Here is a 22,853-nt window from a genome sequence, read left to right as displayed (position 1 = left end):
CTCCCAACATCCTTTTTATTCTGCATTGGTGATCATTTATGCTCATGATGGTACTGAGGTGGTCATATGCAACCCCAGTTTCAATACTCTTTGAGACTAGCAATAGAGGAGAAATTTGATTCAGTGTTCATATAAACCTGAATCTTATCAAATTTGCACATTCCAAACAATATGTGAACTGAAACAAAGCTATCTTAAATTTGCAGTTCTGCAGATTTCACAATGCAGTTCTCCATCCAATCAAATAATGTTTGTGGAATTGCATATATTATAGGAAAGTGTGCAGTATAATGGACACATTAGTAAAAATCTACAGAAACTAATAGAAGGATGAGAATGTGATTAAAGAAGTGGCAACATCAGGAAGCATTGGACATGTTTGTAACAGGAGCGGGAAACCTTATTATTATTATTATTATTATTGAGAAATTGTATTAAATTTAAATAATTTGGATCAATTTATTAAAATTCGGGAAACACACACACACACACACACACACACACACACACACACGAATGAAATATTGTAGTCCTGAGCCTTTTAAAGCTTTATAGGTCAAAACCAGCACTAGGCTCCAGAAACTACTGTATTTTTCATCTATAAGATGCCCCCATGTATAACCCCCCCCCCCCAATTTTGGGGAACTCAGTTTCAAGAAAATGAGAGGAGATGGCCCAAAGTTGTTGAGCTCCTCTCCCCACACAGCTGCAGGCAGGAAACACTCCCTAGATTTGGTGGGTGCTCGGGGCCCCTAGAGTTGGCGCCCCTGATCTTCATGTATTCTGTCAGAAGCTGGCCGGTTGCCAGCTTGAGAAAATGGCACACAAGAGGTAATTTACAGAAGATTTATTGCATACAAGCAATTAGCCTCTGACTGCTCTCTCCGAGCGTCCATATAGCATGATCAAGTTGAGTCTTCTGAAGAGTACTTCCGGCTCCTGCGGAATACCCTGAACTTATCCCCTTACATTTATTGGTTCTTCATCTGTCTTGGACCCTTTCCATTGGCCTAGTTCTAGGACTGATGGGTTCAGCTACCTCCTGTTCCGGTGAGGAAATTCTCCCCCTCCCTTGTGCCATGAGAGGCTGAGATTCCTCAGAGAGCTAGCTCTCATCCAGCCCTCCTTCACTCTGTTGATAAGGCGCATCCCTGCCAGCGTCAGAGAGGGGAGGTGTTCACCCACTTTTTCTAGCTGTCTGAGAAATCTGCCAGACTCTTTGTTCTTCTGCCTGCCTGCTTTCTAGCTCAGACTGCCCTTCCCAGTTTTGGGCTGTTGTGTCCATGACATATACCTATTGAGGTTTCTTAAGCTTGTTCTGTTAGTGCTAAAGCTTTTGTACCTGTCCATATGCACCAAAGGTGGGTGGGACAGAAATAGAGCACGTGGGGAAGGACAGAGGAGCCACAGGTGTGCTTGAGTCAGACACAGATGAAAGCACTGCTGCCATATGCATTGAAATGTGTCCCATAGCACACCAAGCCTGCGAGGTTATCGTGGGAAGCAGAGAGAGAAAGAAAGAAAGCAAGGGCAGAGTGAGCGACACTGAGTGACTGGAGATGAAAGACGAGTGACAGAACGTGGGAAACACAGTGCCTGTGGCAAGAATGGAGGAGGAATGGAGTGGGTGAGAAAGAAGAAGGAGAAAGAAGAAGGTCGTGTGTGCTGGGAATGTCAGAAGGAATGTGTTTGGGTGAGTGATGGAGAGACTGAAGCAACCTTGGCTGGAGAACAATTAAAAAGACAAACAGCAGCTGTAAGGGAACTGAGGTAAATTAATATCAATATCACTATCAATAACAATAACAATATTTTTATTATTTATACACCATCCATCTGGTCGGGTTTCTCCAGCCACTCTAGGTGGCTTACAGCACATTAAAAAATGGTAAAACATTAGACATAAAAAAATTCCTGATACAGGGTTGCCTTCAGAAGTCCTCTAAAAGTCAGGTAGTTGTTTATTTCCTTGACATCTGATGGGAGGGTGTTTCACAGGGCAGGCGCCACTACCGAGAAGGCCCCCTGCCTGGTTCTCTGTAACTTCACTTCTCGCAGTGAAGGGCCCCGAAGCTGGACCTCAGTGTCCAGGATGAATGATGGGGTGGAGACGCTCCTTCAGGTATACTGGGCTGAGGCTGTTTAGGGCTTTAAAGTTCAGCACCAGCACTTTGAATTGTTCTTGGAAACATACCAGGAGCCATTGTAGGTCTTTCAGGACTGGTGTTATATGGTCTTGGTGGCCACTCCCAGTCACCAGTCTAGCTGCCACATTCTGGATTAGTTGTAGCTTCCGGGTCACCTTCAAAGGTAGCCCCATGTAGAGTGCATTGCAGTAGTCTAAGCGGGAGATAACCAGAGCATGTACCACTCTGGCGAGACAGTCTGCAGGCAGGTAGGGTCTCAGCCTGCGTACCAGATAGAGCTGGTAGACAGCTGCCCTGGACACAGAATTGGCCTGCACCTCCATGGACAGCTGTGAGTCCAAAATGACTCCTAGACTGCACACCTGGTCCTTCAGGGGCACAGTTATGCCATGCAGGACCAGGGAGTCCTCCATACCTGCCTGACCCCTGTCCCCCCAAAAAACAGTACTTCTGTCTTGTCAGGATTCAACCTCAATCTGTTAGCCACCATCCATCCTCCAACCGCCTCAAAGCACTCATAAAGGACCTTCACCGCCTTCACTGGTTCCAATTTAAAAGAGAGGTAGAGCTGAGTATAATCTGCATACTGATGAATACCCAGCCCAAACCCCCTGATGATCTCTCCCAGTGGCTTTTTAATGTTGAAAAGCATGGGGGAGAGGATGGAACCCCAAGGCACCCACACTCATCCCCTAACACCACTTTCTGAACACAGTCCAGGATAAAGGAGCGGAACCACTGTATGACAGTGCCCCCCTGCTTCCAGCTCCTCTAGACCAGTGGTTCCCAACCTTTTTTTGACCATGCCCCACCTAAGCATCTCTAAAATCCTGATGCTCCCCCCGTGACATATCATTCTTATTATTCAAAAAGTGAGCTCCTATTCATTTGGAGGAAGCCTAAAAGGCCATTAATGTGGTCGAAACAAGCTTCCAAAGAACATGACATCCATGAAAGAGAAAAATAAAAGAACGAAAGGACAGTTGAAGGACTGAGGAAGAAATCACTAAGAAATTGTTACAATAATAATAATAATATGAAGTGATATGAAAAAATAGCAAAGAATGTTTCAAAACATAATAGAGAACTGAGATGCATAAATATAAATTATTTTTAATGGAAGCTTTTCCTGTAATACTTTGATCATTTTAATTACTATACAATAAAATAAAGGTACCTAGCAAATTCAAAATACAATCTGAGCTCGTCTCAAGATAAGTAGACTAAAGTTATTGAGATACTTGTGCTTTATGCCTGCTGCAGAGAGATTTTATATTAGGCACCAATTTAGTCAGCTTCAGTCTCAAGTCTCATTTAGTGATATCCAATTGATTTCTTTTCTTCAGTAGCAAATCATTTACAACTCTAAAGCCACATTCAGCTAAATATGAAGATAGGAACGTTAACAACCGTTTTCTTGCAAAGTCGCTTGAATTTGGGTACAGTGGTACCTTGGGTTACATACGCTTCAGGTTACATATGCTTCAGGTTACATACGCTTCAGGTTACAGACTCCGCTAACCCAGAAATAGTACCTCAGGTTAAGAACTTTGCTTCAGGATGAGAACAGAAATCGCGCAGCGGCAGCGGGAGGCCCCATTAGCTAAAGTGGTGCTTCAGGTTAAGAACAGTTTCAGGTTAAGAACAGACCTCCAGAACGAATTAAGTTCTTAACTCAAGGTACCACTGTGTTTAGTTTCTGTCTCATCACAAAGCCATGCCATCACTCCTTTTATATTGAACAAATGACGTCGACCGTAATGTCAGAAAACCCAGAAGTTGAAGTTTTGGACCTAGCTTCACTGCCTATGTCTCTTTACGACAAAAGAATACCAAACGTGCCACTGAATTGCTAACAAAAAGCCCTGGGAACACAGTTTTTAGTGAAGTTAAATGGTAGCATTAACTATCATGGAATTGTGATCGAAGTTTATTTAATACTTACTATTTGTATTTAGAGTTCTATAGCAGTTATTATTATATTTGCCTCACATATAAAGCATGGGACCCACAAGAAAGTGTCCTACTTTCCCTCATTGATAAATCGCGAATTTCCTGAGGTATCTGAATTCTCACCGATCACCAGTGCTCAGAGCAGGTAGAGGTCCAAAACACTGCTCCGAAAAATGGCAACCGCTCCAACTTAGCAGCTATGGAGTGGTCACATTCAGGGGGAAGTTCCACAACTGTTGACTGAGCGCTCTTGAAGCGCTACTTCCCCCTGAATGCACCCAGTGTTTTTTATGTTTAGATAACTGTATATGAAGCTTCTAGAACCATAAGAAATGGAAAAAGTCTGATCGTATGATCATACGATGAGGTGACCCAATACTGTACCACATGGTTACAATATCACCAAATTGCACAAATATTCAACCAGGATAAAGTAATAGGATTTGAAAAAGAAGAATCAAAATTACAAAAAGTATTACTACAAAACTCAAAAAAATATATATCCAAAATGTATAATTTACTATTAGAATGGGAATTAAAGGATGAAGAAGTAAAAGAGGTTATGATTAAATGGGCATGTGATATAGGATATGTAATTCGGCTGGGCCAATGGGAGAAATTATGGAAATATGATATTAAATTCACGGCATGTTATACAATAAGAGAAAATTTTATGAAAATGGTGTACCAATGGTATTTAACTCCGGTAAAATTGGCAAAAATTTATAAACTAAAATCGAATACCTGTTGGAGATGTAAAAAAGAAATAGGAACAATGTTTCACATGTGGTGGGAATGCCGACCTATTAAACAATTCTGGAATGAAATCTATGAAGAACTCAAAAAGATGTTTAAAATATCTTTCAGTAAAAAACCGGAGGCATTCCTTTTAGGTTTAATTACAAATGATATCCCCGAAAATCAAAGGAAAGTATTCCTTTATGCAACAACAGCTGCCAGGATGCTTATAGCTAAAAACTGGAAAGGCAGAAAAATTGCATCAGTGAAAGATTGGCAAATTAAATTATGTGAATACATAAATCTGGCAAGACTCACAGCTTACATAAGGGGACAATCGGACCAGAAATTATTAAAAGAATGGGGTTGTGCTAAAGAGTATATGAAAAAACATTGTTCTGGAGTTAGTATATTGGTATGTAATGAATGATGCTTTACAGGGTTAAAGAAAAAGAAAAATGGTGTAAAAAAAAAAAAAGTACCAAGGTGGAAGTAATCTAATTAGACACAACGATACAGTAAGAGTAAATTTTCTGAGGTCTTAGAACAAAGAAAGGAAGTCAATTTGTGTTTATGTATGTAATGATATGGTTTTTTTCTGTAGATGTGTGCTTTTTCGTTTTTGTTTAGTTTAGTTTTGTTTCCTTTGTTTTGTTTTTTTCCCTTTTCCTTTTCTGTTTTTTTTTTTCCTTTTCTATTTGCTCCGGGGATTTTTGTTTGTATAGTATTATTTTGGATTAAATGTTTGTAATCTTTGTTATGATTCTGCATTGAAAATAAAAAATTATTAAAAAAAAAGAAATGCAAAAAGTCATTGTTAATAACTCATTCTCGAATTGCTCCCCTTAAAAATCAAATTCCCCCCTGTGAGGCCTGTGCCCCATGTTGGGAACCACGGTTCTAGATGGTTCAGAACGATGGCATGGTCAATGGTATCAAAGGCCGCTGAGAGATCCAGCAGAACTAGGAAACAGCTTTCACCTTTGTACCTAGCCCACCGGAGATCATCAACCAGCAAGACCAAGGCACTTTCAGTCCATGATGAGGCCTGAACCCTGATTGGAAGGGATCCAAATGGTCTACATCCTCCAGGCGTGCCTGGAATTGTTCAGCAACCATCTGCTCAATCACTTTGCCCAAGAATGGAAGATTTGAGACAGGGGGGTTGTTGGCCATATTGGCCAGGTCCAAAGATGGTTTTTTTAAGAAGCGGTTTAATAACTGCCTCTTTCAGTGGGTCTGGGAAGGCTCCCACACAGAGGGAAGCATTCACCACCCCACGGAGCCCATCGCCCAGCCCTTCCTGGCTCACTTTTATGAGCCAGGATGGGCAAGGATCAAGGAGACAGGTGGTTGGTTTCACTCATCCAAGCAGCCTGTCCACATCTTCAGAGGTGACAGATTGGAAGTGATCCCATGCAACTTGACTAGACAGGACTCTAGGACTCTAGGTACAATTGCATGCAGAAATGTGAACATTAATGAGAAATTGGCACCAGAATGCTGATGAATATTCCTGAGGACTCTTTTTAAAACAAAATGAATGAACTTTATTACGGTCACAGACCAGGATAAAAACAAAAACAAAAACATATAAATAAAATACCAGTTAGGATTTTTTAAACTGATAAATGTTGGAGCAGATAAGGACAAAGAAACAAGCTTAGGATAAAACATCTGAATAAAATACAAGATTAAACACAAGGACTCTTTTTAAAACAAAATGCAAACTAATATGGAAATGAGGAGAACTGAACAAGACTGGAAAAATGAGAAACCGAGAGCAACCAAAAGTGACCTATCCAGCCATCCCTACTCTTAATAGATGCAATTTCCTTGTGTTTTTGTAGCTTGAGTGAATACTGGAAGTTCTGAACATGTTAGAACTGAAAGGCATTTTGTTACTTGATGAGGATATACATACATTGGCATTAAAACCTCCCTCCTCTTTCAGAAGTTCTAATCTTTTACTTTATCAAAATAAAACTGAGTGATCTCAGCACCTCCTTGATGACTCAAACGAATCGGCTGGTTTGGCTCAGTCAACGTGCTTAGGAACCAACCGGGGAATGCTGCAGATTCAAAGCTGCCAGTCTCTATTCTGCTGTCACTTTTACAAAAGAAAGTGAAGTTCTTGTGTTCCTTGCCATCGTTGTAGAGATCCATAATGGCTTTACCCTATTTTAGATAAAAAAGCATACAAACGGTTTAGTGGAAAGAAAGCTTGCGCTACATCACAAATGAACGCCATCAGTTGCCTGGTAGAAAGTGAGACTTGGGGCTAAATCCCAATGATTGTAACCAAAGCATATACAAATTCAAAGTTTACTGGAAGCCCCAAGTTAAAATCTGGATTATGCCATGAATACACCATGAATTTTTAATCTCCTGTTGTAAGCCGCCCAGAGTAGCTGGGGAAGCCCAAGCAGATGGGAGGGGTATAAGTGATAAATTACTACTACTACTACTACTACTACTACTACTACTACTACTACACCAAGCATTCAGCCATGAGATAAGCCTTTCATTCAAGGGATGGGAGGACCTGTGGCCCTCTAGAGGTTGTTGGACTACAATTCCTATCATCTCTGACCTTTGGCTGTCCTGGATGGGGCCGATGGGAGTTAAAGTCCAACAAGTTCTGACCCACCACTGGTTCTTCAGCTTCAATTCCTGTCTGCCTTTCATAAGTTTGAATCTTTGCTTATATACCAAAACAGGAATTGTTTCACTCCTGAATTTAAAAAACCAAACCGGAAATAGAAACAGAAGCTGGATAATTAAGGAGAAATTTATAACTAATGAAGAACCTAGTGCAGAACCTACAATCAGGAAATGTTTGCTTTCACTAAAAGGACAGAAGCAACCCGTAAAAACCTCAGTAGATCTTTGCCTCTCCCCAGTAGACAGGCTAGGAAGACAAAGGAGAGGGAAGAAGCACAGAAGGATAACAGAGAGAAGAATGGAATGCAGTGATTAAGGAAAAAAAGAATGAGCAAACAGCAGAGAATATCTAAAGTCTTTGTCATGGTGGATGCATCTAAACAAGCAGAAGAAATTTGAAACAATCGAATGTGGCTTTGAACCAGAAGTGAAACCCACCTCTAAGGTCAGCTGAGGTTGACCACCAGATTCACCACAGGAGAGGGTTTGTGCTCCATCTTGGGTGCCCAAAAAGATGGGGAATTTGTTTCCATCCATCTCTCTGTTGGGGGTCATAGCCACCAAGTAATCTGGAGGCAAAAAACAGGCAAAGATCAGTGTGATAAGAGTGGGGTGTGACCATGGAAAGGTTATGGAGCACCATTTCTGACCCTACTTGAAGACAGTGCTGCTGTATCAGACACTTCCTGAAACCTGGTTACCCAGTCCCAGAATTTGCACAAGTGTTCAATCGGTAACAGTTTAGGTCGCAGCTGTGAGATGTCAAGGGATCATAACCATTGTTACCGGGTGAGTTGCCATCTTTGGGAGCTGCTACCAGCATGTTGTTCTTCAGGAACAGGAACTTCTGGTTGATATCCCAAATCCTGTAGAGCCATGGCCTATCTAGGCTTATGGGTGGAAACTTGGAATGATCTGTGATAAAAAGAAGTAACACAAATTTATCAATACAGAAGAAAAAATGGAATATTCTAAATAAGGAACAAACAACTTTTCAGACATATCTTTTTTCTTCTGCGTTGGAGCTGCAATTCTTTTCTCCCCCTTTTGCATGAAGTGGTAATAGCCATGGTTGGCACAACACATTTTCCATGGTGGCAACATTGTGGAGTTTCTGACGTGAGTCTAGGACTTCCTCTATCCTTAAGATATTGCACATGCAAGTCATTAAATGTGTTCCTAGTGTACCTTTTTTCATTTGGTATTAAGAATACAGGTTTATATATTGCCAAAGAGACAGCCTAGTTGCAAGCACTATTGACTGGCTGGTTTTCAGCTTTTATTCAATGGGATCCAACCTGGCTGAAACCCAAGGACACTAGTTTGACTGGTTTCTCCAGGTGAAATCCATCGACTCCCTCTACTGATGTGTGTATCAGTTTGCTTTTGACTAAAGGCCCCTGCTTTTTAAAGGAGTTTTGATTCTGACCATGTTCTTGCCCTCCTGTACAATGGGAGAAAGGCATAAGCAAAATAACCAAGGGCACAGAGCACGCATGCATCTACGAATGAATGAATGAATGAATGAATTAATAAATGAATGAGGTTAGCTAATGAAGCCGTATATCTATTTGGTTATTTGCAAGTATATTTGCACAAAATATCATCCATGAAATATGTACTTTAAAAAAAACAGTCCTAATGGTTTTCCACTCCCATCCCACCCCCCAAAATTACCCAATAATTCAGGATAATACTTCATGCATCTGGTGAAATGGGCTGTAGTTCATGAAAGCTTATATGGTTAGGAAAATAGTCCAACAGGTACCACTCGTTCTTTGCTGAAACAGACTAACACGGCTAGATTTTTTGGGAACAAGTCCTCCTTGCTTTTTATGTTAAACCACCAACATGGAAATCTCCCCATGGGAAATGTCGTTTCACTCAGCTGGTGTACATGATTACGGTGACGTAGCATGGTTTGCTGGTCTCCGGGGCAGGTGGGAGCCAGGTGGACCCACGCACACTAGGGCGTGGGATGCAGAAAATGAAAGGAGCCTGCCACAGAAAGCCAGCCTTCGCTGTTGATGCTATACTGCAATGCCTGCCTGCCCACGTTGGGTGGAAGCCAGCTAGCAAATTGTGGCCCTTGGCAGGTGAATCCCCCTGATGCCCTTGGAGAGGGGTGCCAGGCTGTGCTCGGGTTGCCCCTTGCCTGCCTCTCTCAATCTGTGCAACTTACCATACTGAGCAAGCAGTGAGTGAGCAGTACGTTGGTTGGGCAGCCATTCAGAGAGAGGGTCTGGGATGTAGTGGCCATGCCAGGTCAGACTCTGGCGCCCAGATAGCCCTGCAGCAGGCAGGGAATGATGAGGAGCTGAGGACAGGGCCCAACAGGACGTGCCTGGACAGGAATCCTCAGAAAAGCCAGCACCTGCATAGGGGTGCTTGGTTTGTGCTCCCTCAAAATTGTGCCCCTAGGGGACACGGCCTCCATGCCCCCCCAGGATGTTATGCCTCTGTGAGTCTATATGGATAATGGAAATTCTAATTTAATTTAAGGCTCACTGCAGGTTTTCAGAGCTTCTCTTGGGCAGGAAATATAAAAGCAAAGCATTGATTTCACCTGGCTTAGGAAAGTGATGGAATAAATCTCTCATTTTCTGGTCCACAGTCATCTTGTGGGGCTCCTCCCTTAAAGTCTCTGTGTCTACTTTCTCCATTGCTTCCCAAGGATTGGTTGAGATTCAGGCTACAAGCTCACTCTTCTGCAGTTGTAGCTATTAAAAGAGAGTGATGTAAAATGTTAGAGGAGAGGCTGCAAAAATCCAAAGTTCCATTGATTGCCCTTCTACACAATATCCCAGGATCAACATAGATACATATATATATAACTTTATTTGTAAGCCACCTTACATAGTTCATACCATGCTCAAGGCGGCTAACAACATTGAAAAACTACATAATTACAACATAAACTGACAAGTTCCACATAAATCATAATAAGATCTAAAATAAAATACCAGTATCAATCAAAAAATCAGTATCAAAAATAGCAACAACCCACTGCCTAAACAATACCCCAGGAAAAGGTCATTCAGCAGCCTCAGCTTTTGTAGTTGGAGTCCGTCCTGGCCCCACCCTCCCAGGCCAAGTGGAACAGGCTTGCAAGGCAGGAAGGAAGTCTTCCAGGACTCACAGCCAATACAAATTAGGCATGGTAAAGCAAGGCTAATTACGCCAGCAATGTCCAGGAATAAGAATACAGCAACAGAGAATCAGACGATATGCCACTAGTATGAATTGATGCAGTATAGCAGATCACTAAATCAGATCTTCCACCTTCTTGAAATTTAAAACAGATACATAGGCTTCCAGTTTCTATCAGGATAGATGCAAAATTTTCATCCTTTCCCTTGGGCTGAATCAAGCTTAACCCTCCGTCTCCAAACATTTGTATTACCCTCTTTAAGGGGAGAAGGAATGAAGGGCATCAATTTGTTTTCCTTGGTACAGACCTGCTGTGCTGTGCTGGGCTGGGGAGGTGGTGTACTTCTTCCTGCACAAAAGAACTACAGATTACAAAAATATCTCAAAATAGCTTACAATAAATTCATTTTAAAAAATAGCAATGCCACTTACAGCCAAAGTAAAATGAGAATAAAGTAAACAGCAGTTCAGAATGTTTAGAAAGGAGAAACAAAAAGGACATCTGTATTAGTATTGTTAATTACAATTAATTGACATTAAAATCAGGGAAAGATGTCTCCCTCAGCTTCACTGCCCCCCACCCACCAAATGACTATAATGATAGGTGGGGGAAATGGGTCTGAGGAAAGGCAAAACAGAGATTTCCTGCCTCTGAGATAATTTGGCATTTGAAGCAGACAATTTAGCATAGTCTTCCCTAATCTGCGGTCCTCCACATGTTGTGGACCACAGCTCCCATCAGTCTCAACCAGGATACCCAATGATCATGGATGATGGAAGCTGTAATACAACAATATCTGGAAGGCAAGTAGCTGGGAAAGGCTATGAGCTCAACTAGCTGCCTTCCAGATATTGCTGGATATCTGGATAGAAGGTTCAGAAAAATAATTGAGGAGATGCTACCTGTCCTGGTGTGAGGAAGTCCTGTGCCTTGCTATGAATTGTCTTCTCAGATTTACACAGCATCTTATAGCTTAGTCAGACCAGTGGGTGTGGTTTATATGCTCTATGGCACCTTATATGACACAAACACATATCCAAGTCTTGCAGCAGCAGCCAGCTGTTCCGGGAAGCTACACATGCTGTGATAGTTCAAAAGCTGAGGGCTCCTCCCAACATCCTTTTTATTCTGCATTGGTGATCATTTATGCTCATGATGGTACTGAGGTGGTCACATGCAACCCCAGTTTCAGTACTCTTTGAGACTAGCGATAGAGGAGAAATTTGATTCAGTGCTCATATAAAGCTGAATCTTATCAAATTTGCACATTCCAAACGATAGCAAACTGAAATAAAGCTATCCTACGTTTGCGGTTCTCCAGATTTCACAATGCAGTTATTCATCCCATCAAATAATGTTTGTGGAATTGCATATAATATATTGGGGAAAATTGATCACAAACATGTGTACCCTAGTCATAACTGCATAGAAAATGTGTTTAGTGGGATAAATTTGCAGTAAAATACTGGTGAATCTTCATGAGGAATTTTTTTAAAATGCAAATTGCTGCAAAATGTAGAAAACTGAATTTCTGCCCACACTCCTCTTTTGCAGTTCCCTCCTTCCCTATGCAGTGTGGACCTTTGGCCAGTTGTCTGCTTGGGGTGTGTGTGTGTGTGAGAGAGAGAATGAATATTTGGAACAGTCTCTCATTGGCCTTGGGGAACCTTTTTCCATCCTGCTGAAGCAGGTGGATGCGACTATCTTTTAAGAATAGGGGTGGGGAACCTGTGGCCCTCTAGATGTTGAACACAACTCCCATCATCCTGATGCAGGGACAGACCTTCAAAATTTAACCCTCTTCCAGCCCAAAGCTGGGTAAGGGAGGCACCAGGCTTTGGGGAAGAGGCGTGAGACCTAGATCCATCCTACCTCCTCCCCAAAGTTGGGCAAGTTCAAATGAGGCTTTAGGATGAAGGTAGGAGGACAACAAAGGACGTGGGTGGCGCTGTGGCTTAAACCACAGAGCCTAGGACTTGCCGATCAGAAGGTTGGCGGTTTGAATCCCTGCGACGGGGTGAGCTCCCAGCTCCTGCCAACCTAGCAGTTTGAAAGCACAAAGTGCAAGTAGATAAATAGATACTGCTCCGTCAGGAAGGTAAACGGCGTTTCTGTGCACTGCTCTGGTTCGCTAGAAGTGGCTTAGTCATGCTGGCCACATGACCTAGAAGCTGTCTGCGAACAAACGCTGGCTCCCTTGGCGAGATGAGCGCCGCAACCCCAGAGTTGTCTGCAACTGGACTTAACTGTCAGGGGTCCCTTTACCTAGGAGGACAATAGGATCCTGTCAAAGCCCTCATGCTTACTTCCAAAATCCCAGAACTTACTAGGCTTTGGGAAGGAGGAGGGGAGGCACCCCCTTGACCCCTGTGCGCTGTGTGAGGGAACCTGTCACGCCGCATTAAATCTGACTGAAGCACTCGCCATACTGTCTGGGGCTGAGGGGAGTTAGAGCATTACAACTTCTGGAGTCCAGGCAGGGTAGTTTCCTAAGGCAGGAGGAATCAACTCCCTCCACTCTTGGGAATGTTTACAGGCTCATCCTGTGGCCAGCAAATGATTGGAAGGAGTTATTCCTTCTTGGGTAAGTGAATTTGACAAGTGCCGCATGGCACAGATGATTTGGTGTTCTGCCTGGTGTGTATGCCAAGTCTAAGGGCCCCCCTAAGGGAGCCGCCAAACCTAAACTGGTGTTGGGTAACCTAAGGGTGCCCTAAACCCAATTGTGGCATTCATCTGTTTCGAGAAACAATGGAGTTTGTCTCTGGGGCTAAAGTCAGTGTTAGCAGCACAGAAGTGACCTCCCCAGGATGTGTATGGACGTCCTGGGCTGCCCAGATGACAAGACCCCTCTCTTGGCCTCACAGATGTGACCCAAAGGGAAACAGAGTAGTACATTTGGAACCAGCTTGGCTGCAGGAGTGGCCAGAAGGAGGCGTACAAGGCACCGCCAAACCTCCTTAGGCTTTTCCTCTCCCAAAAATATTTTGCAAGGGTGTGTACGTTTAGGATCAGTGTTTTCCTTCTCCTAGATGGGCTACCTTCCCAGACTGATGAGTGCCAACTGCCCCTTATTTCTCTTACAGCACATGCAGCACATAGACCCACTATTGGTCTCATCTGCCAGAGTCTGTCTTCACATGCACTCACTGTGGGTTTGAGGTCTATCAGTTACCCTCACCTGGTTTAACTGGCTAGTCGAAACTGTTCCCAGGGTGTGGTTGCTGTTGCATGCTGACAGCTTCTAGGAGTTACAGGTGACAGCTGAATGGAGTGGGGACCAAAGGTGGACAAACTCCCCAAAAGGAGCACCATGGATCTACCACCGCTGGTACTGCCCCTCCCCATAACACCCCATAAACCCCTTAACCTATTAATACCTCAGGTATGCATCCTTTTTCCTTACATGCTCAGTCTAAAAGCCAGTAAACCCAACCAAAAATGCCACTCCAACACAAAACTCCCAACAGTATGCAGTAGGTGAAAAAAGGCTCCCCAAGGCCATTTTACTAATGTGTCCATTATACTGACACTTTCCTGTAATATATGCAATTTCATAAACATGGTTTGATTGGATTGAGAACTGCATTGCGAAATCTGGAGAACCACAAACATAGGATAGATTTGTTTCAGTTCGCATATTGTTTGGAATGTGCAAATCTAATAAGATTCAGGTTTATATGAACACTGAATCAAATTTCTCCTCTATCGCTAGTCTCAAAGAGTATTGAAACTGGGGTTGCATGTGACCACCTCAGTACCATCATGAGCATAAATGATCACCAATGCAGAATAAAAAGGATGTTGGGAGGAGCCCTCAGCTTTTGAACTATCACAGCATGTGTAGCTTCCCGGAACAGCTGGCAGCTGCTGCAAGACTTGGATATGTGTTTGTGTCATATAAGGTGCCATAGAGCATATAAACCACACCCACTGGTCTGACTAAGCTATAAGATGCTGTGTAAATCTGAGAAGACAATTCATAGCAAGGCACAGGACTTCCTCACACCAGGACAGGTAGCATCTCCTCAATTATTTTTCTGAACCTTCTATCCAGATATCCAGCAATATCTGGAAGGCAACTACTTGAGATCATAGCCTTTCCCAGCTACTTGCCTTCCAGATATTGTTGTATTACAGCTTCCATCATCCATGATCATTGGGTATCCTGGTTGAGACTGATGGGAGCTGTGGTCCACAACATGAGGAGGACCGCAGATTGGGGAAGACTATGCTAAATTGTCTGCTTCAAATGCCAAATTATCTCAGAAGCAGGAAATCTCTGTTTTGCCTTTCCTCAGACCCATTCCCCCCACCTATCATTATAGTCATTTGGTGGGTGGGGGGCAGTGAAGCTGAGGGAGACACATTTCCTTGATTTTAATGTCAATTAATTGTAATTAACAATACTAATTCAGGTGTACTTTTTGTTTCCCCTTTCTAAGCATTCTGGACTGCTGTTTGCTTTATTCTCATTTTACTTTGGCTGTAAGTGGCATTGCAATTTTAAAAAATGAATTTATTGTAAGCTATTTTGAGAATTTCTTGTAATACAAAGGCAGAGACGTTTGTTTCTTTTGTAATGTTCTTTTGTGCAGGATATATGTTTTTAAAGAAATATATCGCCTCCCTAGTCCAGGCCAGCCCAGCAGATCTGTCCTTCATTCCTTCTCCCCTTAAAGAGGGTAATACAAATGTTTGGAGAATGAAAGTTAAGCTTGATTCAGCCCAAGGGAAAGGATTAAAAATCCACCTCCAGATCCTCTATCCTGATAGAAACTGGAAGCCTGTGTATCTGTTTTAAATTTCAAGAAGGTGGAAGATCTGATTTAGTGATCTGCTATATTGCATCAGTTCATACCGGTGGCATAACATCTGATTCTCTGTTGCTGTGTTCTTATTCCTGGACATTGGTTGCGTAATTAGCCCCGCCTCACCCTGGCTAATTTATATTGGCTGTGAGTCCTGGAAGACTTCCTTCCTGCCTTACAGGCCTTTTCCACCTGGCCTGGGAGGTGGGGCCAGGACGGACTCCAACTACAAAAGCTGAGGCTTGTCTTGGGGTATTGTTTAAGCAATGGGTTGTTGTTATTATTGACACTGAATTTTTGATTGATACTGATATTTGATTTTAGATCTTATTATGATTTATGTGGAAAACTTGTTCAGTTTGGTTGTTATTTTGTGATTATGTAGTTTTTAAATGTTTTTAAATGTTGTTAGCAGCCTTGAGCATGGTTTGAACTAAGTAAAGGTGGCTTATGAATAAAATTACTTAGGTACATATGCATCTATGTTGATCCTGGGATATTGTGCAGAAGGGCAATCAACGGAACTTTGTATTTTTGCAGCCCCTAACATTTTATATCCCTCTCTTTTAATAGCTACAATTGCAGAAGAGTGAGCTTGTAGCCTGAATCTCAACCAATCCTTGGGAAGCAATGGAGAAAGTAGACACAGAGACTTTAAGGAAGAAGCCCCACAAGATGACTGCGGACCAGAAAATGAGAGATTTATTCCATCACTTTCCTAAGCCAGGTGAAAACAATGCTTTGCTTTTATATTTCCTGCCCAAGAGAAGTTCTGAAAACCTGCAATGAGCCTTAAATTAAATTAGAATTTCCATTATCCATATAGGCTCACAGGGGCATTACATCCTGAGGGGACAGGGAGGCAGTGTCCCCTGGGGGCACAATTTTGAGGGGGCACAAACCAAGCACCCCTATGCAGGTGCTGGCTTTTCTGAGGATTCCTGTCCAGGCACATACTGGTGGGCCCTGTCCTCAGCTCCTCATCCTTCCCTGCCTGCTGCAGGGCTATCTGGGCCCCAGAGTCTGACCTGGCATTGCCACTACATTCCAGGCCCCTCCCTAAATGGCCAACCTCCTCTCTGAATGGCCGCCCGACCAACGCCTAGTGCTCACTTACTCCTCGCTCAGTATGCTCTCCCAATGGTGAGTGGGCACGGATGAAGGGAAGCTGACAAGGGGAAACCCGAGCAAAGCCTGGCACTCCTCTCCAAGGGCATCAGTGGGATTCACCTGCCACAATTTGCTAGCTGGCTTCCACCCAACGTGGGCAGGCAGGCATTGCAGTACAGCATCAACAGCGAAGGCTGGCTTTCTGTGGCAGGCTCCCTTCATTTTCCGCATCCCACGCCCTAGTGTGCGTGCGTCCACCTGGCTCCCACCTGCCCCGGAGACCAGCAAACCATGCTACGTCACCGTAAGCATGTACACCTGCTGAGTGAAATGACATTCCCCATGGGGATATTTTCCATGTTGGTGGTTTAACATAAAAGGAAGGAGGACTTGTTCCTAAAAAATCTAGCCGTGTTAGTCTGTTTCAGCAAAGAACGAGTGATACCTGTTGGACTATTTTCCTAACAATATAAGCTTTCATGAAGTATAGCCCACTTCACCAGATGCATGAATTATTATCCTGAATAATTGGGTAATTTTGGGGCGTGGGATGGGGGTGGTAAACAATCAGGACTTTTTTAAAAAAATACATATTTCATGGACGATATTGTGTGCAAATATACTTGCAGATAACCAAATAAATATTCTGCTTCATTAGCTAACCTCATTCATTCATTCATTCATTCATTCATTCATTCGTACATGCATGCGTGCTCTCTGCCGAAGGTTATTCTGCTTATCTCTTTCTCCCATGGTTCAGGAGGGCAAGAACATGGTCAGAATCAAAACTCCTCTAAAAAGCAGGGGTCTTTAGTCAAAAGGAAACTGATACACACACCAGCAGGGGGAGTCGATGGATTTCACCTGGAGAAACCAGTCAAACTAGAGTCCTTGGGTTTCAGCCAGGTTGGATCCCATTGAATAAAAGCTGAAAACAGCCAGTCAATAGTGCTTGCAACTAGGCTGTCTCTTTGGCAATATATAAACCTGTATTCTTAATACCAAATGAAAAAAGATACACTAGGAACACATTTAATGACTTGCATGCGCAATATCTTAAGGATAGAGGAAGTCCTAGACTCACATCAGAAACTCCACAATGTTGCCACCATGGAAAATGTGTTGTGCCAACCATGGCTATCACCACTTCACACAAAAGGGGGAGAAAAGAATTGCAGCTCCAACACAGAAGAAAAAAGTTACATCTGAAAAGTTGTTTGTTCCTTCTTTAGAATATTCCATTTTTTCTTCCGTGTTAATAAATTTGTGTTACTACTTTTCATCACAGATCCTTCCCATCGGTTAGGGAGCCCATGGCTCTACAGGATTTGGGATATCAACCAGATGTTCCTGTTCCTGAAGAACAACATGCTGGTAGCAGCCCCCAAAGATGGCAACTCACCCGGTAACAATGGTTATGATCCCTTGACATCTCTCTGCTGCGACCTACACTGTTACCGATTGAACACTTGTGCAAATTCTGGGACTGGGTAACCAGGTGTCAGGAAGTGTCTGATACAGCAGCACTGTCTTCAACTAGGGTCAGAAATGGTGCTCCATAACTTTTTCATGGTCACACCCCACTCTTATCATACTGATCTTTGCCTGTTTTTTGCTTCCAGATTACTTGTTGGCTGTGACCCCCAACAAAGAGATGGATGAAAACAAATTCCCCATCTTTTTGGGCACCCAAGATGGAGCACAAACCCTCTCCTTTGGTGAATCTGGTGGTCAACCTCAGCTGACCTTGGAGGTGGGTTTCACATCTGGTTCAAAGCCACATTTGATTGTTTCAAATTTCTTCTGCTTTTTCTGTTGCATCCTCCATGACAAAGACTTTAGATATTCTCTGCTGTTTGCTCATTCTTTTCTTCTTAATCACTGTCTTCCATTCTTCTCTCTGCTATCCTTCTGTGCTTCTTCCCTCTCCTTTGTCTTCTTAGCCTGTCTACTGGGGAGAGGCAAAGATCTACTGAGGTTTTTACGGGTTGCTTCTGTCCTTTTAGTGAAAGCAAACATTTCCTGATTGTAGGTTCTGCACTCTTCTTCATTAGTTATGAATTTCTCCTTAATTATCCAGCTTATGTTTCTATTTCTTGTTTTGTTTTTTAAATCCAGTAGTGAAACAATTCCTGTTTTGGTATATAAACAAAGATTCAAACTTATGAAAGGCAGACAGGAATTGAAGCTGAAGAACCAGTGGTGGTTCAGATCTTGTTGGACTTTAACTCCCATCGGCCCCATCCAGGACAGCCAATGGTCAGAGAGGATAGGAATTGTAGTCCAACAACGTCTAGAGGGCCACAGGCCCTCCCATCCCTTGAATGAAAGGCTTATCTCATGGCTGAATGCTTGGTGTATTCATGATACAATCCAGATTTAAACTTGAGGCTTCCAGTAAACTTTGAATTTGTATATGCTTTGGTTACAATCATTGGGATTTAGCCCCAAGTCTCACTTTCTACCAGGCAACTGATGGCGTTCATTTGTGATGTAGCACAAGCTTTCTTTCTACTAAACCTTTTGTATGCTTTTTTTATCTAAAATAGGGTAAAGGCATTATGGATCTCTACAACGATGGCAAGGAACACAAGAACTTCACTTTCTTTTGTAAAAGTGGCAGCAGCACAGAGACTGGCAGCTTTGAATCTGCAGCATTCCCGGGTTGGTTCCTAAGCAGCTTGACTGAGCCAAACCAGCCGATTCGTTTGAGTCATCAAGGAGGTGCTGAGATCACTCAGTTTTATTTTGATAAAGTAAAAGGGGATTAGAACTTCTGAAAGAGGAGGGAGGTTTTAATGCCAATGTATGTATATCCTCATCAAGTAACAAAATGCCTTTCAGTTCTAACATGTTCAGAACTTCCAGTATTCACTCAAGCTACAAAAACACAAGGAAATTGCAGCTATCACTTTTACGGAAAGGTAAAAGATTCACTCTGACCGCTGAACAGTCAGACTTGGCAAAGGAAGCAGACTTCTTTTGAAGCTAAAAGGTAAAGAACCCCTGACAGTTAAGTCCAGTTGTGAACGATTCTGGGGTTGTGGGGTCCCTCGCTTTACTGGCTGAGGGAGCCGATGTTTGTCTGCAGACAGTTTTTCTGCGTCATGTGGCCAGCATGACTAAACCACTTCTGGCGAAACAAGAGCAGCGCACGGAAACGCTGTTTATCTTCCCACCGGAGCGGTACCTATTTATCTACTTGCACTTTTTTTGGTGTGCTTTCAGACTGCTAGGTTGGCAGGAGCTGGGACCGAGCAATGGGAGCTCACCTCTTCGCGGGGATTTGAACCGCCGACCTTCTGATCGGCACATTGCAGCTTTGTTTCCAGGAAAGGCAAGGAGTTAAACATGTCCAAGAGAGACCCCTAGTGACTAAAAAATGTACAGAGCTGCTTATTTTATACAATGGAATTTAAAGGTGCTTTATAGATAATGATTTTAAAGGCAATCAAAATCCATAAGAGACTGTCTGTCCTCAGATAGTACTATTTATGCGGGGACTTAAAAAGGCACCTTAAAAGCTGAGTAGAGAGAGTTTGTCTGAACAGAAGACAGCTAAGAATTCTTAATACTGTGATAATAGGGAAACTCTGAAAACTGATTTAGAAAGGACAAGACAACTGGATTTATGAACTTGAAGATTTATGAACTTGAAGACAGACAGTTACCTTGGGGACGGGTTACCCTGCACGTCTCAAAATAGCCCAGAGCAGAAACACTTTTGAGCAATAGAGAATAATGCTTTGAAAAATGTAAGTTTGTAAGATTGCTCTTAAGGGACCAAAGACAGAATATACCTCAAAAGCTAAAACTAGGGTAGTATGCTAATAGGGACACCCCAACACTGAAAGTAACACCAGAAAGTAAGTCTCCCAGGCTAAATACTTGTAAAGAGTGAACTGTGAGTGAACTAAGCCAACCTGACCTGACCTGACCAGCTAAACTGCTGTAGGAAGCTAGGAGGCTGGGAAGCTGGCTAACTCAAGGGAAGCACCCTTATCTAAGGGGCATGCTTTGAGGATCAAATGTATACATCAGACAGGTTCCTTGACTCGCTGCAAATCCTATGCTATAAATTATGCCAGAATCTTAGCTTGAAAATGTTCCTATGTCATATACAGCTTGTCTTTGACCAATTGGGGTTTTCTACATCTTCTCTGTGAGGGAGCAGAGAGAGAGAGTGACTACAGACTTTAAAAACCAGTGTATAATTCTCGATCAGTGTGCTGCTGGTTGGCATCCCATGCTACAGCACGCAGCCATCTGTGCAAATGAACTAATAAAGCCTTCCTAATTTACCAATATTGTCCAAGATAATTTTCTTTTTAAGACTCTCAAGGCATTAGGTCTTGGGGGCCATTATTTCATTTCTAACAACAACCAACTTATACAACCAGCATTGCAGAAGGCACTGTCTCCACCTCTCTCTCTTAAAGACTAAAAAAAATTATTTATATGGATTCAGAGGTGTTTCTAATCCCCAACACCTTTTGAATACAAGAGGTAAAATCTACTTGGGCATTCTCAAAAGGGCCTGAGAGATGCTGAAGAAGGTGAGGGAGGAGACTCTTGCCTGTAAAAGTTTGTTGCTTTACTTCACTTTTCCAAGTGTCATCTTCTGGGAACCATAGGGTGCCACAAGCCTTACTCAAGCATCCTGAAACACAGGAGCATGCAAATCACACCCACCAGTCTCCTTAAGCAGCTATGAAATGTGTAAATCCCAGGAGAGACTTCAGAGAGGGATCTTTCACACTAAGGCACAGTACTTTCTCACATCAGCACCTTCAGTTATTGCTCTGGACTTTCTACCCGTGTGTTAGAACAGGGGCAGACTTTGGTAATATGTCGCCCTGAGCGAAGCTATAATTTGGAACCGCCCCTTAAATATTTCTTATTTTCACAAAACTTCATTTTGGTGCAGTTGCTTTTTATGAATCTTCTCAGTATGTACCTGCATAAATATAGCCTGCCTTCCTTCCACACCCACACTGCCCTAAATCTGGCACTGATTAGAATGTTAACTTTTCCCAACCTTCTGCTTTCTAGACAGCTTTCTATACCATCTACTGAGCTGTGTAAGCATGATGCTCTGTGGGTGTGATATGGACTAGATCCCATGGAAGGCAACACCCAAACAGGATTTCTATGTAATCAAAACATAAAACTACATGCATTTATGGTGATTGGAGTCCACCTGGTATTTAAATGGTGCAAGGGGAATAAAAATACTTCTAAAACTAGCAACAAGCACCAAGAGTAAAACTCAGGAGATTTCTTAGGCAAACGTCTTTCTACATACAGTAACTGGTTCTGGTAAATCTTTGATTTCAAGCTATATGCTGCACTAGCATCAGTGAAAAAGCAATCAAACCTCCCTTGCATCTGCAGACCTGGTTTTGACAACTTATTCTATCAGGGCGGGGTCCATAGTTCATTGGGGGTGAAGTTGAAGCTTCACAGAAATTTTCAAACTCATATAGATGGAGGGAAAGTGGCTTCTTTAGTCTAAGGGCTCCCCTAGATGATCTGTTCATTTAGCACTCTTCCCTAGTCCCTAGTCCCCAGCAAATGTTATTCAGGTACTGAGGAAGCAAAGGAATGATTGTGTTGTAATCAAAGGACTCTTCATAATGTTCAGGGAGCGGTTTCATTCTTAGCATTCTAAGTAGGATCGGAGCCAACCTTTTCAAGAAGTTCTTTCAAGGGAGTTAGTTTTAATGTCATTTTCAAGTGTGCAAGATGCAATTGCTTGCACACAAGATGCATAATGCCCAATGTGCTACCATTTGTTAAGCTGAGCACAAGAGACTTCCAGGTTGTTCTTGTGGTTGGTGCAGACTATGAGCCCAGCAACTGTCAGCCTCACCCCCAGCACATTAACTCTTGACCAGAGCAGATCTGGAAGACAGGAAAAGGTGGGGATAAGTGTTTGGAGAAGGGTGGAATGGAGTATTCCTTCAGGGAGTTGATGGAATAAGGAAGCTTCAAGCCTTTGTCTCTGGAAATTTGGATTCCTTACTTTGTAACAGTCGGTGCCAGGCTAATAGCAATTAATGCTGGAGATCAAAGCAGCCAAAGGAATGAGGAAGCAACAGCATTTAACTGAGATGGGGGATGAGGCTTGTTGGTCAATCTCAATCAATTAATACACTAGGAATCCAAGTCTTCCTAGTTAGTTCTTTTAGCAACGCAAGTGTGAAACTTGGTAGCACATCCTGTATGCAATAGACTTGCGCAAGCAGCATGGCAGAATGATCTGTCTTCTCTTTTCTC

At 42.8% G+C, this 22,853-nt stretch overlaps 3 protein-coding genes across 4 annotated transcripts in view; 1 reads left to right on the top strand and 2 right to left on the bottom strand.

Moving 5' to 3' along the window:
- The window catches only part of LOC309519570 (interleukin-36 receptor antagonist protein-like), a 53,977-nt gene that overhangs the window by 5,306 nt on the left and 25,818 nt on the right, over nt 1-22,853 (bottom strand). The gene's annotated exons all lie outside the window — the stretch shown is intronic.
- LOC309519573 (interleukin-36 receptor antagonist protein-like) lies at nt 1,732-20,596 on the top strand. Of its 2 annotated transcripts, none has more exons than XM_082200714.1 (5): nt 1,732-1,770; nt 16,038-16,191; nt 17,863-17,979; nt 18,197-18,327; nt 19,124-20,596. In XM_082200714.1, exons 2-5 carry the CDS (start codon nt 16,095-16,097, stop codon nt 19,343-19,345), a joined length of 567 nt encoding a protein of 188 aa, XP_082056840.1. In that variant the 5' UTR covers nt 1,732-1,770; nt 16,038-16,094; the 3' UTR covers nt 19,346-20,596. The 2 variants fall into 2 exon arrangements, with proteins under 2 accessions (XP_082056840.1, XP_082056839.1); XM_082200713.1 differs by lacking the exon at nt 1,732-1,770 and adding an exon at nt 14,627-14,670.
- Nucleotides 5,958-11,607, bottom strand: LOC309519571 (interleukin-36 receptor antagonist protein-like). The gene is made up of 6 exons (XM_082200711.1): nt 11,556-11,607; nt 10,961-11,001; nt 10,069-10,222; nt 8,289-8,417; nt 7,941-8,071; nt 5,958-7,016 (listed from the first exon to the last, which is right to left on the bottom strand). Exons 3-6 carry the CDS (start codon nt 10,163-10,165, stop codon nt 6,798-6,800), a joined length of 576 nt encoding a protein of 191 aa, XP_082056837.1. The 5' UTR covers nt 10,166-10,222; nt 10,961-11,001; nt 11,556-11,607; the 3' UTR covers nt 5,958-6,797.

The sequence above is a fragment of the Podarcis vaucheri genome, assembly GCF_965113315.1.
Source record: "Podarcis vaucheri genome assembly, chromosome: 15".
Lineage (NCBI taxonomy): Eukaryota > Metazoa > Chordata > Lepidosauria > Squamata > Lacertidae > Podarcis > Podarcis vaucheri.
Note: the sequence above shows the minus strand (reverse complement) of the source record. Positions and strands in the feature narration are given on the sequence as shown.

Bases quoted from the DNA above. Each gene is read 5' to 3' on its own strand.
- LOC309519571 (XM_082200711.1), bottom strand. From the start codon at position 10,165: ATGGAGAAAGTAGACACAGAGACTTTAAGGGAGGAGCCCCACAAGATG. The intron at 8,418-10,068 runs GTGAAATCAATG...TTTTTATCACAG, and splicing joins CCATCACTTTCCTAAGCCAG to ATCATTCCAAGTTTCCACCC. The intron at 8,072-8,288 runs GTAACAATGGTT...TTTTGCCTCCAG, and splicing joins CAAAGATGGCAACTCACCCG to ATTACTTGGTGGCTATGACC.
- LOC309519573 (XM_082200714.1), top strand. From the start codon at position 16,095: ATGGAGAAAGTAGACACAGAGACTTTAAGGAAGAAGCCCCACAAGATG. The intron at 16,192-17,862 runs GTGAAAACAATG...TTTTCATCACAG, and splicing joins CCATCACTTTCCTAAGCCAG to ATCCTTCCCATCGGTTAGGG. The intron at 17,980-18,196 runs GTAACAATGGTT...TTTTGCTTCCAG, and splicing joins CAAAGATGGCAACTCACCCG to ATTACTTGTTGGCTGTGACC.